Source organism: Fonsecaea pedrosoi (genome assembly GCF_000835455.1).
Source record: "Fonsecaea pedrosoi CBS 271.37 unplaced genomic scaffold supercont1.3, whole genome shotgun sequence".
Taxonomy (NCBI): domain Eukaryota; kingdom Fungi; phylum Ascomycota; class Eurotiomycetes; order Chaetothyriales; family Herpotrichiellaceae; genus Fonsecaea; species Fonsecaea pedrosoi.
In genome coordinates this window covers 4,077,327-4,093,337 of record NW_013550613.1, presented here as the reverse complement: position 1 = coordinate 4,093,337, position 16,011 = coordinate 4,077,327, and the positions used below count along the sequence as shown (strand labels likewise).

The window sequence follows — 16,011 nt, the reverse complement described above, 5'->3', positions numbered from 1 at the left end:
CTGGTGTCCTCGTTGATCGGAATGCTACTTCAATCACGCTCATAGAACCTTGGATATTCGACTGCGACCAGACGAACGGCAACTCAACGAAGACGACTAGGACGTCGACACCAGTTCTTCATGGACACGAAGACGAGGCTGGAAAAGGAAACACTCGTGATATGAGTGACGACCAGAGCTTTTCTGAGATCAAGACGAAGAGGAATACATGATCAAGAGGGGAGGCTCGCTAGCGGGGACGCCTAGCTAAGGGGAGAGGGAGGGGTGTACTAGGATACACAGGAGAGAAGGAATACATGGAGAGACATGGATGATTGGTGAGACGGAACAAGGCTGTAAGGCTGAGCTGAGCCTTCTGCACAGTATGACGGTACATCTTGGGATATGACATGATGGAAATGAAATGATAGGATGGGATGGAATGATATTGTATGCTACTACGCTACGCTACAGGATATGGTGATGGTGATGACCATGCAGAATGCACGACACAAATAGATACCCATCCACGATAATAGGAAATCGAACAGATCTCGGCAAAAGGGCACACCGACTCCTTTCCTTTCCTCCCCTGATTGCGAACTTTGAAGTGCAAGGTAGAGTGGTTAAGGGGAAAGGGGTGTGAAGCATGGGCGTGAACGTGAACGTGAACGCGAGAAGTGCGTGGTTACACAAACATACATACACGTATCACAGTATCGACGACATACTAGCATGGCCGACTAGATCTGTCCGATGGCCTGGTTGAGAATCTACTCGATCAATCCTAATCCTCCCCAGCTAGGCTCTTCGATTTCTCGCCCCCTTCTTATCACCTTCTAGCCAGCGAGCCAGCCAGCTGTGTGTCTGTGTCTCTATCTCTGTCTCTGTTCGGCTACTCTCTCGCCCCCGCTTAGTTCCTTGGTTTTGCCCAGGCTTTCATTCCTTCTTTCCGGTCGTCTCGTGCATGGATGTGCGAGCATGTCCCTTTTTCCCGCGGCTCCGTCTCCTCTCGATCCATCACCAAAAGACAAGAAGGGGCAAAATTCAGTACCACCGGGGCCGATACTCGGGCCACGCGCTGAGCTCCGTGCGAAACGTCTCTAGCACTTTGGCGTCGCCGTCGAAATCGACGCCGTTGCTGCGCAGTTTCTTGTGGTCGACCTCGCCGTCGACCCAGTCGGCCGCGTAGGCCATCTCGTCGGCCCAGGACTCGACCATGTCCTTGACCGCGAGGGGCAGCTTGACGGCGCTGCGGCCGCGCCACCAGGCCGGGCTGGCCACGAAGGCGAGCATGATGCGCGGCTCGGCCGTCAGGTTGGGCATCCCCGCGTGCCAGAGCCGCAGGTCGCGCAGGATCAGGCTGCCCTTGCGCGTGCGCACCTGCACGGGCGGCGAGTGTTTGCGGCGCGTCTCGAGCGCGTCGGGCTGGATCGTCAGGAGGCCTTCGACCACTTCTTCTTCACCATCGTCGCCACCACCACCACCACCACCACCACCTTCTGTTCGTCCCGTGGTGGAGGAGACCCGGTTGTTGTGCGCCTCGTGCACCGACACGTGGTGGCTCCCCACCCACACCTCGGTCCCGCCATTCTCCGCCGTCACGTCGACGAGGTTGATGTTGACGACGTACGCAAAGGGGAAGTAGGCCGGGTGCGCGAACTCGCAGTCCGAATGGACGGGCTGGCGGCCGTCCGGGGGCGCCTGCAGCGCCGTGTTGCCGTTGGCGTAGTGGACGACGGGCCGCGGGCCCAGGACCGCCGCGAGGATGGCCGCCGCGAACGGGTTGCACCAGACGTCCTTGAACATGAGGTCCCTGGTGGGCGGCGGCGCCTGGTCCATGTTGCGCGTGTGCTTGCCAAAGTTGAAGTGGTGGTCCGGGTCGGCGGCGATCTCGAGTGCCTCGGGCGACAACTTGGCGTTGAGCGCGTCGAGGTGCTCCGGGTCGATGGCGTTGTCGAGCACCACGATGCCGTCTTTGTGCAGGAACGCGACCCCTTCGCCGATGAGGTCGAGCGTCGCGGTGCCCGACCGGCGCACGTCTTCGGGGATGTGGATGGTGTGGACCTCTTGGTCGTGAAGGGGAGCGTACGAGCCCATTTTTTTTTTATGACACCACGAGATATCTTAATCTCCTAAGGAACTTGATGGTGTGTTTTCGTGATTTTGACGGCGTCGTGGCCCGCCAGCCGGGTCAAGGCAGGCAGACAGCAAATGTGACGAGATATCTGTTTTTTGCGAGCACGTTTTCAATCAAGCCAACGATCAACCCATTGTCCAAATAGTCCAATGGTCAATGGTCAATGGTCAAATGGTTAAATGTCCACAAACAGTTGGGATCACCCGATCAGAATAGAGCAGAGCAGAAACACAGAACAGAGAAGCAAAAGCGAAGCGAACGAAGCAAGTCACGTCACCTCAGCTCGCATGGGGTTCACGGCTCACGGTTCACGCCTGTATAGCCGAGACCACGCACGGCGATCCAGACTGGCGGATTGATTGATAGATAGATGGAAGCGGCATCATAGGGGGGGTGGTTGCTTATCATCGATCTGCCCACGTCTGCCCATCAGGGAAGAGTGGTAGGTGTTAGGTTGCATTTGTCGATTTGATGAGGGGTAATAGGTATCATGCGCAATCGCTAGCCCGTCAAGCCGTCCATGACCAAAAGCGGAAAACGGTCGCTCGTTGGAGACGAGATGAGACGAGACGAGACGAGGAGGAGGACGGAAATGACCGAAGAGTGTAGGAACTGAGTACGGAGAGTCAAACAACCCACAATGCGACATTGATACAGTACGAGGTACACACAGTTATCCCGAAGATTGATTGATTGGGAAATTGGGACGCCTCGCAGTCGCCTTCAACCCTCGACCGTCATCCGGAATAGACACAAGATTACCTCTTTCGGATCCGTCGACAACTCGCTTCGACGCCATATAGACATAATGAAGACCCGTCTTTAAACATCATGTGCCGGACCACCAGACAACGAGATTGGGCCGATTATGGAATCAAAATCTGGGGCCGTAATAAATGTCGTTGATTTCCCCTGGCTTTGGAGTAAATGGTGGTCTCGTGGACAAGGCCCCCTCTCTTCGGTAGGACGGTATATAAACATGGTCAAATGTCGCTGCCAAATTTCTGTGACTTTTACGTACCGAGTATAGACACGGTCCCCTTGTCTCTTTTGTCTCATGCAGTGCTCAAACAGAATACGAGGAATCTCTTCCGTCTTCCACGAAATATATATATATATATATATTGACAAGTTGAGAGGATGTCGACGGGTCAAACAACCTTCACCCAATACGTGGACACTGCAACTGGTGTGAGTTTCACGTACTGACGTGTTGGCGACAAGAGTGGCGTTCCTTGACCATGCATATCAACTATCAGGCTAATATGTACTAGTTGGATCGATATGGTGCAGCGGTAAAAACGTTTCGAGGCTGTGTTGGACTCGTCAAGGAAAACCCCTCGAACAGCTCTCGGTCGGTTGGGCGAGCTCCAGATGCTCGATTCTCATCGCTACTGGCGACAACGACTTGGTCGATCCCACCATTCGAGAGGCTGGGAGGTATATCTCCCAACAAATCCCAAATGCGCAGCTGATCATCTATCCGTGTGCGGATCATGACCTTCTGTGGCAATACCCGAAGCCTTACACAACGCACATCAGCATGTTTCTCGAGGGGACAAAGGTTAATCCATATCTGTCAATGCCGTAATGGGACCGCTCGGTGGCAGGAGAGGAGCGTTGATGGATTGCCAAAGATTCAATCCGTATTCCTCTTGGAGGATGTCGATCCAGAATACCTTCCGGAGCTGACATTTGGCCTTGTCCCACGTCAGGTAATCATGGTGGCCCCTCTGAAACTGCATCAACCGTGCTCGGAACCAGTGGTACTCGTCCGAGTCGACTGACACCAATCCTCCCATGAAAAGAACCCAGAACACCAACTCATCGGGAAGCAGCTTGGGCTCGACGGCACGGCATGCTGTTTTCAGCTCCCGGGAAATAAGACTGGACGAGAGTCTGGTGAAGGGGACTTCTCGGATGAGCGTCTGTACGAAGATCAGTGCTGCTATCACACACACTCTTTCGGCCACCCTCTGCTTTGGCCCTTGTGACCGCAGGAGGTCGTGCTGAATGCAGGTCACGTCCTCGTCGAACGCAAGAGGGTCGACCGGCACTAGCGTCTCAGCTGCAGAGCTGAGGGCATGGCACAAGTACGACAGCTCCGTCAGAGCATTCAATGCCGTTGGTGTCAAATCGAGGTTCAAAATTGCCGGGGGAATTGGAGGCGAAACCGAATCAAGCGCCATTATGCTGTGGAGCGACTTCCTGGTTCTGGTCGGACGCGGAAAATGAGGATGTGAGAGTGTATCGACAGCGCCGACAGTGTCGGATCGATAGATCTTCATGTGCAATACGTCCCTCACAGCCTCGAATCCCCCTCGTGCTCGTATCATTTCGTACATGCCCGAAGCATGCATTCTCCATTTTTGATGATTTCCCAGGTGATTCTCGTATAGCGCCAGGCACGATACAGCACCAATGGTGAGATCCGTGTACTTCCCGTCGCGTAGTCTGCGGTTGAGTCGATTCAGAATAACCTTCATGAGCAGGTGCGAATCCCTGAATGTCTGATGCCCAGATCCAAATGAGTAGTGCGCGGCACATGAGAAGAGGATCGTGTGCAACGAGACCTCATCCGTCACGACTGCAGGGAGCCAGATTGTTTCAACGGGGTTGTAGGCAAGTCGCAACGCCCTGCTGATTGGATACATGGACGCAGCAAGGCGTGTCGGATCTTGGTCCACGTCAGTACTCTCATAGTCACACTTCTTTTGAGAAGACACATACAGTAGCTCATGTACTCTTGGAAGGAGCTCACTTCCGGGTCGATAACCGTGTAAAGAGCCGTGGCTGTTCCAGGAAGCGTCAATTGCGTGGGCAAGAGTACATTCTTCCTTGTCTCTACAGACGTGGTGGGTGGGATCGGAGCCGTGGCGTCCGAGTCTGGTGTTTGTTCCCCAGCTGGTCCAGTGTGGCGGACCTTCTTCGATCTGGCATTCTGCTTTGAGGTCCTCTCCTTGGGTTTGTATGTCATGAACTGTATCTGACCCGACTCCTTTGCATTGCCCTTGGCTTGCGACTTGTGCACCGAGGTTGATCCCGCTCCTACGGGTGTCTGAGCTACCTTGATAGTGACCTCCGGGACGCGAGAGGGTTGAAGAACCAACTCATGGGAGTGGATGTCCTTCTTGACCCTTTTGCGCCGCTGCCAACTTCTATCTACCATGAAGAGTGATTGAGAGGGGAAAATCACCGCTTCCTCGGCCATAATGGGCGACTATCGGAGAAGATTTCGAGACTGGAACTCGACTCATACTTTAGAGAAACAGAAAAAGAAGTTTGGGTTTTTTTTTTATAATTCAGGGACACGAGAATAGGAGATCTGGGCATGCCTTCTGGGATGCCTGAGGGGCTAAAGTTGACCTTGGCCTTTCTTGGGTGCTTGGGTTTGTGTGAGCACGATGACTAAGCGATTTCTCCCTGCGAGGCTGAATATCTCAGCCTCGTCACCCCCAGTCTGACTCCACTCCGTTGGCCAAGGGTGTTAGGCTTCTGTGTCTTTGTGCAGACACTTTGATTACCTTAAATCACAACTTGGAAACCAGTACATAAATCTTGCGGACGAACTCTGATACCCTCAATATGGAGCTCTTGGCCAGTGGTGGAGAGATCAATCGCTCCAATAAAGCGTCCGCCGTGCCTCGGCCGAAAAAACCTTAAGCAGCCGAGAAATACATTGTTTGCTGCCTGGAGGCAGCAATGTTCTGGTTTTATACACGCCGGGATCCCAAGATTGAAGACCGCTCTATAATTCTGGAGAGCATACTCGTCCAGTTTGAACATAAAGTCGCAGAATGAAGGGGATTCTGACTGGAGCCACGGGATTCATTGGGGGAGAAATCCTGAACCAATGCCTCGACCATCCACGCATCACGTCACTCGTGGTCCTCTCGCGCCGCCCACTCCCCGAGCCAGCCGCGAGTAACTCAAAGGTCAAAGTCATCATCATCCAGGACTTTGGAAACTATCCGGACTCGGCTCTGGAGGAGCTCAAAGACGCGGATTTCTGTATCTGGTAAGAAGGCCAATCCGCTTTTTTTGAAAGTCACGTCCCCGTTTCTCGAATCAAAATGACCAACACGCTTGAAAAAGGGCGATCGGCACATACAATGGCGGCGAAGACGTCGAGGCCGACCTTCCACTCGCGCTTTGCAAAGCGATCGCCAAAGCCCGCAATGGAGCAACGACCAAGCTGTTCCGCATGGTCCTCCTGAGCGGCATGTTTGTGGTACACGACCAGAATGCTTCTCTGTGGTTCAAACCCACGACCCGCAAGGCCAAGGTATGTATTGATGTGCACACACACACACTCTCTCACACACACACACACACACACACACACACACACACACACACACACACACACTCCGAGATCTCCATTTTTGCTAACAGTCTACCCCAGGGAGTCGGGGAGATGAGACTGCTCGCATTTGCCGACGAGCAGAACAAGAACGACGGGAATTGGGAGTCATACGTGGGCAGACCAGGCCTCGTGCTGCCCAAGTACATCGTCGGTATCCACACAGGCACAATCGGAAACAGACTCATCATCGGCGTGGGGGTGCTGGCGGCGGGAATGATTGAGACGGCCTTGGAGGGGAACCCTGAATACATGGTTTATCATTCCGCACTTTTGGAGAAGGGAAGGGAAGCAATCCGGAAAGCCAAGTGATCGAGTCAACACACAAGATTGATTGGCGTTGTATATTCTCTTAGCGCAGGTGGTATATCGTTACAAGGGTGGTAGGATGGGCTCTCGGGATGCTGGAGCAGAATTTCCCATATCAATTCGTAAACATGTTCCCTCGTCTGTATTGGGAGATTACGCATGTCATTGCGTTTCCCAGTCTGCTAGTGGTTCAGGCCATGAAGAGTCCCCGGGTTCTTGTTTGACAAAACCACGGGGATGTTCTGCAGCTTGACGCACACTCGCCCCATCGCCTTGTTCATCGCTTGTGTCTCCGGGCGGGCGGCCCATTGACCCTTGAGGTAGTGGACCAAGCCATCTATCGTGACAGTATGACCGTGCATTCTCCTACCTTGAAGAGATCAGAGCAGTCCTTTTCAATATGCACGAAACGGCAGGGAAAGTGATGACGCAGATACCTTCATCTATGCATTCGTGAATCTTCATATCACCGTCGTGTGACCAAGAAGCACAATACCAAGTCTGCAGAGACGTAGTGACTGGTTGCCTCATGTAATATGCATGGTATGCACATGGGTTAATCGGACCACTCGGCCGAGGACACCTGATTGCAGCTCAAAAGGAATCTTGAAAAGGGGGAGCCAGTCCTCCTAATCTTCTCTGCAATCATCTGTCCCTCTGAAGAAGTTGACAGAGACTTTATCTCCATAGTATCAGCCGCGGCTCGACGTCAAAGACATGTTTGCTGTCGATTTCCGCATTGATTTCAACTCTTGCTATGATCAGACCGGATCTTTGCCGCAGGTGTTGCTGTCGGGCACATCCCACAAGCTGAATGAGCCGCCCCACGCTGGAATCGTGTCAAAGTCCCACGCTTGCAAAGGAGGAATCCAACCGGAATCAGGTATATTCGCTTGCTCAAATGATACATGGTGACCGTGAACAGGTCCGTTAGTGTTAGCACCGAATGGCTGGCTGCTCTGAACATCGTTTGGCCGGAGAAGAGTGTCGATCGGATCGTGTCCATCGAATAGGTCCTGTGCAACGGAAGTTGGCGTGGGACCAGCTGGCGTGTTGTTTCTGGAAATGACGACGGGGCCAAAGAATGGTATGGTAAATCGCAGTGTGTCGTTTGTTTTGCGATCTCTGGTGCCATCTTTGAGTGCTAGAAGCGCCTCCATGACCTCAACACCTTGACGAGCCATGAACTCTCGTGGCCCGCGAGACGCGATTCGCATGGACTCGATAACTTTGGAAACCAGTTTCATGTCTTTCTCCCCGTCAGCCGTGGTGACACCTCGTGTTGCGGATTCAACCCGATTGAGTATCAGTGTCACGGCGGCAATGACGGTACCAAAGTCAACAACCCGAACTGTGTTTTGAGTGTTGTTTGTATCTCGGAGAGCAAGGTACCGGCGCAGATGCTCTCGCGACGCAACCAGGCAAACATATCTGCTGTATTCAAACTTGCTGTCGGTGAATGCTCGCAGCATCCAAGGTATATGGAGGATTATCATGATTTGATAGATCCACATTTGAATCAGGACCATTTTGAAAGGATCATGTCCAGGGAAGGTTTGAGGCGACGGGGATAACGTTGGAATCTTCGTCAGCATGTCGCCCATATCTTTCCCAAGGCTTTCAATCTTTTCGTGAATGTCCAGCGTGGTGGTATATCCAGGCGCCGGCTCCTTTTGGTTCCTGGCAGCAACCATTCCGGCAATCAAGCAGGTTCTGCGCTCAAAAACATCAGACAAAGTCAAGATTGGTACTAGCACACCCTCTTCACCAAAGCAGTCGTTGCCAACGCCACATGGAAGACCAAGGATAGGAGCCAGAAAGTGATCAATCATGACGGTTCTGACCCATAGCATGGCGTTGGTTCGTTCACAGGGTCCTTCGTCTTCTGAACCTCTAACACACCTCAGATAGCTCTTTTGGAATCCCAAAAATTGGGCAGTGTATAAAGCTCGACGAGCCGCCAGCCAAGCTCGGCGTAGGTTACCGTCATTGATGTAGAAGATGCTCTGCAGGAGAAGACATTCCCAGCCCTCCATTGTACAAGCAAAGTCATCTTTCGAGGTAACGAGATCGGCTACATAGTAGAGGTACTTTTGTAGCACGGCTTCAATAGGAGAATTGAATTGGAGTCTCGAGGTGTCAAAGTCAGGAGGCAGTTGTTGGATAAGAATTGCAAAACGCATCAACGTGCGTGCTATAATCAGCGGCGAGCTTTTTGACAAGGTGGTTATATCAACATTCGCCCTTAATGAAGGATCGTGGGGAGAATAAAGTAAGTGACCCAGTCCCCAGGCGTTCTTTTCAGAGAATTGGTTAGAAACATGATCTGTCTCATCGCTGCCCAGCACTCACCGTGGATCTGGAAATGAGATCTGCATCTTCCTGCGTGGGGATGAGTGCGCTGAGCACCAGTCGCAGCTTCTCCAGCTTAGCATTCTGAGGACCTCCTGTACCTTGGGATGAGTTGCTACGCTCAGTCCCGCTTGACAGAGGAGTCTGCTCTTGGTGTCCGAACTATGACCGTAAGCCATGTGCCAACCAGTCAGGCGAAACGGTGGGCTCATCAAACGTACCACTGCGTTATCGAATAGAGAGATGAGAGGTGAATGAGTGGGCCCTTCGATTGGTGCGGTGATCGATCCACCTCGGGGTCCGACATTCAGGGCAGCCTCCACGGCGTCCAGCGATTCAACATCGGTCAGTTTCTCCAGGAGGGATTCCACACGGCGCAGCCTTGCGCTTAGTTCGAGGTTGTGAGAGTCGGGAGCATCAGCGGAATGCTCCCACCTCTCGCAAGCAATACCGCGACCGGCGCAAGCAGTGCATTTCTCGGACTGATTTGTACTCAAGTCACAACGAATCTTTCGCCTTCGACCTGCGAACTTGTTAGAGGAAGCGACCGGCGTTCACGGCGAAAGGCAAGCAACTTACACTCGAGACAGCTATTCACCATCCGCCGAATCTTTTTCCGGGGAAGGTCCATGTTATTGTCTGATGTGCCAACAAGCACCAAGCCACATCGGTAGTAATCAGGTTGCAGGAGAATTTGTGATGGCGCATGATTAGGCTGGTGGCTGGTGGTGCCGCAAAAGCCGCAAGTTGCCGCATTATGTAATCTGATATTGCGCTTCTGAAAAAGTGGTCGACTGTACTACGTCTCTGCTGCACATGCTCAGTCGTAGTGCTGCCGCGCACGTGACACGGTCCTATCATCCCGATTCATTCCAGGCAATCGTGAACAACTCCAACTTCTCCTCTGTTCAATGTAACGATAGCATTCTGATATCCCATCTATCGCAGATCCCCGCTTCACTTGATGGCCTGGACTGGCTCTTTGAGCCCTTAGCCTGCTTTGCTTCTCCATGTAACAGTACAATCGCATGGGGTTATCACGACGATCCTGGCTTCAACCTGGCCTTCCTCGCTTCCATTTGGACCGAGTCAGACAACAAGATGGATGCTATCGAAGAGTCAGACGAGCAACAGCCGTTGCTGGCGAGCCGATCGAATCAGATAGCCCCGGCAATTCAAGTCGATAGCAAAGGTGAGGCTTTGCCCTCGTGGCCATGATTTTCCCACTCCACGACGAGAGACCATTCCATTTCAGACCGTGGCCATTTACCTAGGTCAGCTGTATCTCGCTACCACCAGGAGGGGTCAAGTCAAGCGGCGAATATTTGTTGAACTCTGCTCCTGTGGTCTTATCGTCCTTGATAACGCAGACGTGTTCGGTTACATTTATCAGTTGGTCGACGCCTGTCACCTGGCCCTCCTTGTCCGCTCTCCTTGTTCAACTCTTGAGGAACCTGATCAATATCGCTCACAGCGGAAACTACAGATATGGACAAGGATATTGAGATCAGAAAAGAACCCGCGGGCCTCATTGCCACCGCATCTATTGACGACATAAACGCCGAGGCACGAGCAGCTACAGATCAAGAACATGGGCATTCCTTCTGGGAGGCAGCCAGGCTGTATCCTGCCGCTGTAGGATGGTCTCTCTTCTTTTCGCTGGGTGTCATCATGTAAGAGACCGCCTCAATTGGAGCACTCGCACATAACGGTAACAAGTGGGTGTTCAGGTGTGCCTTTGATCCTCAACTGCTGGGCCAGCTCTATGCGACTCCGGCTTTTCAGCGTGACTTCGGTTATCTCTACGATGGAAGCTACATTGTCTCAGCTCCCTGGCAGACTGGCCTGAGTATGGGCTCACCCATTGGGCAAGTAGTAGGAGCATTCTTTGCGGCCTATCCAATGGAGGCCTTCGGGCGCAAAAAGACCTTTGGAGCATGTGTCATCCTCACCACCGGTTTCGTCTTTATCCAGTTCTTTGCGAGATCGCTTCCCGTCCTGCTCGCGGGTGAATTGCTCGGAGGATTAGTCTTGGGAAGCTATGCCGTGATTGCGCCCGCGTACGCATCAGAGGTGTGTCCTTTGGCTCTCAGAGGTGTTTTGACTTCCTGCACGAACATTTGCTTCGTGACAGGCCAGTTGATTGCAAATGGGGTCATTGCTGGAACACACGTTCTCGACAGTCATTGGGCTTACAGTGCGCCTTTTGCGATTCAATGGCTATGGCCGTTGGTTATTCTGATCGGTTTGCCATTTGCCCCTGAAAGGTTAGAGCGCTTGATTTCATCCATCTTCATCCTATTGCTAACTACACCTAGCCCATGGTGGTTACAACGACAAGGCCGGTTTGAGGATGCTGAGAAGGCTCTGAAGCGACTGGCCTCACCAAAGGTCGACGTCCGACCTACACTGGCCATGATCATCGAGACGGACCGATTAGAACGAGAGATTGAGGCGGGTTCCACTGTAAGTTCCTCTGTTCAGGCTGGCACACCGGAAAGCTTCACGAACTGACAGCTGGTGTAGTACCGGGATTGTTTCAAAAAGATCAACATCCGCAGAACAGAGATTGCCGTCGGTGTTTATACCATCCAAGTCCTCTCTGGTATCTACCTTGTCGGCTATGCCACTTACTTCTTCACACGTATGTAAAACGGATCGTCCTACTTCTTTCTTAAGACTTTGCTCACCCAGTTTCAGTTGCTGGCCTACCGTCCGACCAAGCGTTCAATATGGGCGTTGGCTTCCTTGCCATCGGCTTTGTGGGCACGTGTCTCTCGTGGATATTGCTGATCTACTTCGGTCGTCGAAGAATCTACAACACTGGCTTGGCTCTGCTGGCAGTGCTCCAAGTAATCATCGGAATCCTTGACTGCGCGCCAAACTACGACAACAGACCTTCCATTTCCTGGGCCCAGAGCGTCCTGATGCTGATCTGGAACTTCATCTACGATTTGTCCATCGGCCCCGTGTGCTTCGTCCTCCTCTGCGAAGTATCGGCCACCCGAGTCCGCGGGAAGACCATCGCGATCGCCACCGCCGTCCAAGCCACCGCCGGTATCGTCATGACCGTTGCCATTCCCTACATGATCAACCCCGATCAAGCCAACATGCGGGGAAAACTCGGTTTCTTCTTTGGCGGACTGGCGGCGCTGTGTCTGACGTGGTCGTACTTCCGAGTCCCTGAATTGTGAGTTCTCCCTCTTTGTCCCCACTATTGACAGATCCTATCCGACGATGATTTGACCGTGACTGATCCTTTGTCGCGTCCATCACAGAAAGGGGAGAACTTTCCAGGAAGTGGACATCATGTTCGAGCGCAACATCAAGACCAAGGACTTCAAGCATTACGTGGTCACGGCTTGAGGTGCGGGGCAAGCAGTACCGACGGAATACGACACTCCTGATCGTGTTGGAGGAGACATATGAGATTGAGCGTGTGGGCTGGTTTGCGAGATATTTGATCTAGTCGCTATAGCAGTCTCGATAATGAATTTGATCTGGAATCTCAAGCCGTCGATGGAGGGCGTTGCAACGCCGCCAGTATTCGGACTTGAAAGTTGTCCAGCTATTTCGTATTCCTCTTCCAGTGACAGAGTACACTTTCTCACAGACTCGAGAATAAATTGCACAAATATAACTTTTTATCACGCCTCTCAAACGCCCACTCCGCAAGACCAATGTTCGTTTCTAACGTCTAAGTAAAATAGAGGTGTCTCAACGGTCGCAACGCCGGGTATCATAGTCGCATCAGCTTCGTCCAGTCCTTCAGTCCGAGATGTAACGCGTGGAAGTTGAGGATGAGGTTGAGATTGATCGAATTCAATCCAGATCCATGTCTTCCTCGGTGCCACCACCGACCAGCATCTTCCTCTTCCTCTTCTGTCTGAGACGCTCCTCCCCGACGACCCTGCTGGTCTCCAAATCCCTCTTGACCTGTTCGACCATGGGCTCCATCTCGGCGCGCGCGGCCTCGAGATCGGCCAACTCCTTCTTGATGAGGTGCTCGCCCTGGGCGACGACCTTGAGGTCCTGCCTGCGCCGCGCGTCGCGCTGCGCCTTGCCGCTCAGCCTCCGCCGGGTGTAGACGCGCTCCCTGCGCGCGCGGATCTCCTCGATCCTCTCCATGGCCCGCATGGTCGCCTGGACCAGGTTCCGGTCGTACTTGACGGGGGCGTTGCGCCTCTTTGCAAACTGCGACAGCAGCAGGTTCTGGTCGACGATCATCTCCTTGCCCCGCAGCGCCCGGTGCGTCTTGGTCCACTTGAGCTTGCGCGGCTGGCGCTTCATCTTGAAGTTCTTGTGGCATTTGGACCGGCAGAATCGGAACACTTTGGCGTCGTTGCGCACGAACGTGATGCCCTTGGAGGGGTAGACGGGACGGGAACACAGGTGGCACGTCTCGATCCTGGTAGAGGTCAGGGATTGTTAGCCAGGAGCAAATGAAAAGTACGGAGGGAGGAGTCGAGGGTATGTAGGTATAGCGAACCTCATGGTGGCAGATTTTTAGAAAGAGATCCCCGGGGGGGGGAGTTGAAAATTAAAAATCTCAGGTCTGATGAAAATGAAAATAGCGTGTGCGATGGCCCTGGGTTTTGTTCAGCCTGCCTCAAACCTTTGCGAGACTCGGAAGAGGTGTCGCTACCGCCGTCGTCGAAGTTACAGGGCAGAATGAAGGGTGCGGAAAATCTTTTGTTAGCGTCTGGTACATAAATCTGCATGCGGGAGGAGGGTGACGCTGCCCTGTACCTCGTCCTCCCTCCACTTTCCCACTGCCAAGGCTCGGAAGAAAAGTGGAAGCCTGAATGTGGCCCCACTTTCCAAGAACGTCAAAAGGCTGGCACCCAACTGGTGTAGCCAATTCTCATAAAGGTACCACACAAAGCAAGAGAGCCTTCCAGGAGTCTCATCGAGGACCTTGAACTAGGACGGGACGCAAGAAAGAAGATGAAGGTCCTGCATCTGGAGGTATGGACTTTTGCTATAAAATGTCCTCCCGTCTTCTACCCCGAGAAGACACCGCAGGGTTCTTTGAGAAAAGGAAAACACCAAGAAGGTCGAAGAGCACGACAGAGACAGACTAACTTTTGAAAATACCCCTTGGCAAGAAACGATGGCTTCAGGATGGACTGGCTTGTCTCAAGAAGTCCGGTGTCATATTCTACAGATTCTGAGGCTAGACGGTTGCAAAGTGAGTCGCTTAGCCACCGTATGTCGAGAGTGGCAAACAGAGCTGGAGAGATACAACTTTGCACGAATCAGAGTGACACCATCGCGCCTCGTCGATTTTGGTTCGATGATTCACCGCAATCGGGCTCTCGTCGAATACGTCTGGTTCTGCTTGGAACTCGATGAATATGGTTGCACCAAGTGTGCGCCTACCGGCAGAACGCTCACACAGGACGAGTATGAAGAGGCATTCAGTATCAACGATGCAGGTGGCTATCCCATCACCACGGCGTTCCAGGATCTGTTCTCGGTGCTAAGCACATGGGACCTTAAAGACAACTTGGTACTCGACATTAGTATCTACTCGCCTAGTGACTCCAAACATTGGTTCCCATATCTGACCTTCATGCCCGATATCGCTCTCGACATGCTAGGTGATGGTATGGAGCAGACGATACCAAATAAAGTCTATAACGATCCTCAACACGGCTGGGTCACTGGCTTTCGACACTCCCCTCCGCCTTACTGTGCTATCTGCAAAGTTTTTCATTCCATCATGGAGGGATCGTTTGATAGCGAGCAGTTAGAGCTCGAATGGTGAGATCAGTTTCCACCAGTCCCGGCGATAACCACTATACTTCTCCGGCAGTTCTGCTGCCGGAGATGGAAGCACGATTCAACAAGAATCTCAAGAGACTTGTGGTCTTTGAGAACTTCAACCAACAGTATCCAGTGATCATGCACCAAGTCCTATCCGGAGATGTCCTGAGCGGATGTGTCAGTCATCGCAAGCCAACTCCGGCTGTAAGTCGGATGGTTGGACTCGCCAGCCTCAACCTTGAATATCTCGCAGCATCTTTCATCGTAGATGCTAGCCATTTCTTCGACGTCGAACCCTCTTGGGAGTGGCCAAATATACGCTCGATCGTACTTACTTCAAGCCTCCTTACGCCTGATCAGGATCCTGCCAAGATTGAAGTTATGCTTCAGGCGGCCGCGGCCGCGGCTATGAAGATGCCACAACTGGAAACAATAGAGATCTGGAATGGAAGACGAGGGTTGGCGGCGCTATTCAAGTATCAGGTGTTCCGCAACAAACAAGAGGCTACAATCACTTGGAGAGGTACATGGCAATTGACAATGGAAACCATCTTCAATCGAGGCTTGGAGAGCCGTCATAGATCTTTATGCCGGTTACAGACTCAGTTTCGTTCAGGAACGTCTGGACGAAGCTGCTATCAAGTCTCACGCTGATGCAATTCGCCATCTAATGCTGATGAGCCCAGTCATTCGGCCCATCTCATTACAGCAGATTCAGATGGAGCAGAAATTTCTAGAGGGCGTGCCGGCCTTTACCTGACCTTCAAGTAGAAGTCTTGTTGGAGGTGACATTGACGACAGTAATGTTGTCCCTGTTACTGCCTAATAAACATTATCAAATTGAGTCAGGAGTACCTACAGTAGGAGGTGGTCACACTGCAACCCAAATGGGTAGGTACCCACCCTCCTTGGCACCATTTGATTGCTTGCAGTAGCAACACCTTGTAGGGGAAGTGTGGCTTCAGGGGAAGGTCGCGCATCCCAATGAGCTGGCGGTCATCAGAACAAACCCCCAAATGGAATGGTCCCTAAGAGGAAGGCTGGCCCCGAGATCCTTCTTCGGCTTTGCCTCTTTCAGAATAGCCTAGTGCCGCCCTAT

The 16,011-nt window shown here is 52.6% G+C and overlaps 7 protein-coding genes across 7 annotated transcripts; 3 read left to right on the top strand and 4 right to left on the bottom strand.

Annotated features, from left to right (window-relative positions):
* Positions 1-1,026: 1,026 nt before the first annotated feature.
* On the bottom strand, positions 1,027-2,079 carry Z517_05409 (uncharacterized protein; the record flags this gene model as incomplete). The annotated part of the gene is made up of 1 exon (XM_013430736.1): positions 1,027-2,079. One exon carries the CDS (start codon positions 2,077-2,079, stop codon positions 1,027-1,029), a length of 1,053 nt encoding a protein of 350 aa, XP_013286190.1.
* A 1,605-nt stretch (positions 2,080-3,684) lies between these two features.
* Z517_05408 (uncharacterized protein) lies at positions 3,685-5,330 on the bottom strand (the record flags this gene model as incomplete). The annotated part of the gene is made up of 2 exons (XM_013430735.1): positions 3,685-4,796; positions 4,850-5,330. 2 exons carry the CDS (start codon positions 5,328-5,330, stop codon positions 3,685-3,687), a joined length of 1,593 nt encoding a protein of 530 aa, XP_013286189.1.
* A 586-nt stretch (positions 5,331-5,916) lies between these two features.
* Z517_05407 (uncharacterized protein) lies at positions 5,917-6,794 on the top strand (the record flags this gene model as incomplete). Its single annotated transcript, XM_013430734.1, has 3 exons — positions 5,917-6,137; positions 6,215-6,404; positions 6,525-6,794. The coding sequence occupies 3 exons, from the start codon at positions 5,917-5,919 to the stop codon at positions 6,792-6,794; spliced, it is 681 nt and encodes a 226-aa protein (XP_013286188.1).
* A 758-nt stretch (positions 6,795-7,552) lies between these two features.
* Z517_05406 (uncharacterized protein) lies at positions 7,553-9,774 on the bottom strand (the record flags this gene model as incomplete). The annotated part of the gene is made up of 4 exons (XM_013430733.1): positions 7,553-9,088; positions 9,144-9,305; positions 9,365-9,666; positions 9,723-9,774. The coding sequence occupies 4 exons, from the start codon at positions 9,772-9,774 to the stop codon at positions 7,553-7,555; spliced, it is 2,052 nt and encodes a 683-aa protein (XP_013286187.1).
* Positions 9,775-10,631: 857 nt separating this feature from the next.
* Positions 10,632-12,509, top strand: Z517_05405 (uncharacterized protein; the record flags this gene model as incomplete). Its single annotated transcript, XM_013430732.1, has 6 exons — positions 10,632-10,816; positions 10,874-11,410; positions 11,462-11,609; positions 11,670-11,787; positions 11,844-12,333; positions 12,422-12,509. The coding sequence occupies 6 exons, from the start codon at positions 10,632-10,634 to the stop codon at positions 12,507-12,509; spliced, it is 1,566 nt and encodes a 521-aa protein (XP_013286186.1).
* Positions 12,510-12,965: 456 nt separating this feature from the next.
* Z517_05404 (uncharacterized protein) lies at positions 12,966-13,637 on the bottom strand (the record flags this gene model as incomplete). The annotated part of the gene is made up of 2 exons (XM_013430731.1): positions 12,966-13,551; positions 13,633-13,637. 2 exons carry the CDS (start codon positions 13,635-13,637, stop codon positions 12,966-12,968), a joined length of 591 nt encoding a protein of 196 aa, XP_013286185.1.
* A 619-nt stretch (positions 13,638-14,256) lies between these two features.
* On the top strand, positions 14,257-15,566 carry Z517_05403 (uncharacterized protein; the record flags this gene model as incomplete). Its single annotated transcript, XM_013430730.1, has 2 exons — positions 14,257-14,805; positions 14,889-15,566. 2 exons carry the CDS (start codon positions 14,257-14,259, stop codon positions 15,564-15,566), a joined length of 1,227 nt encoding a protein of 408 aa, XP_013286184.1.
* Positions 15,567-16,011: the final 445 nt, after the last annotated feature.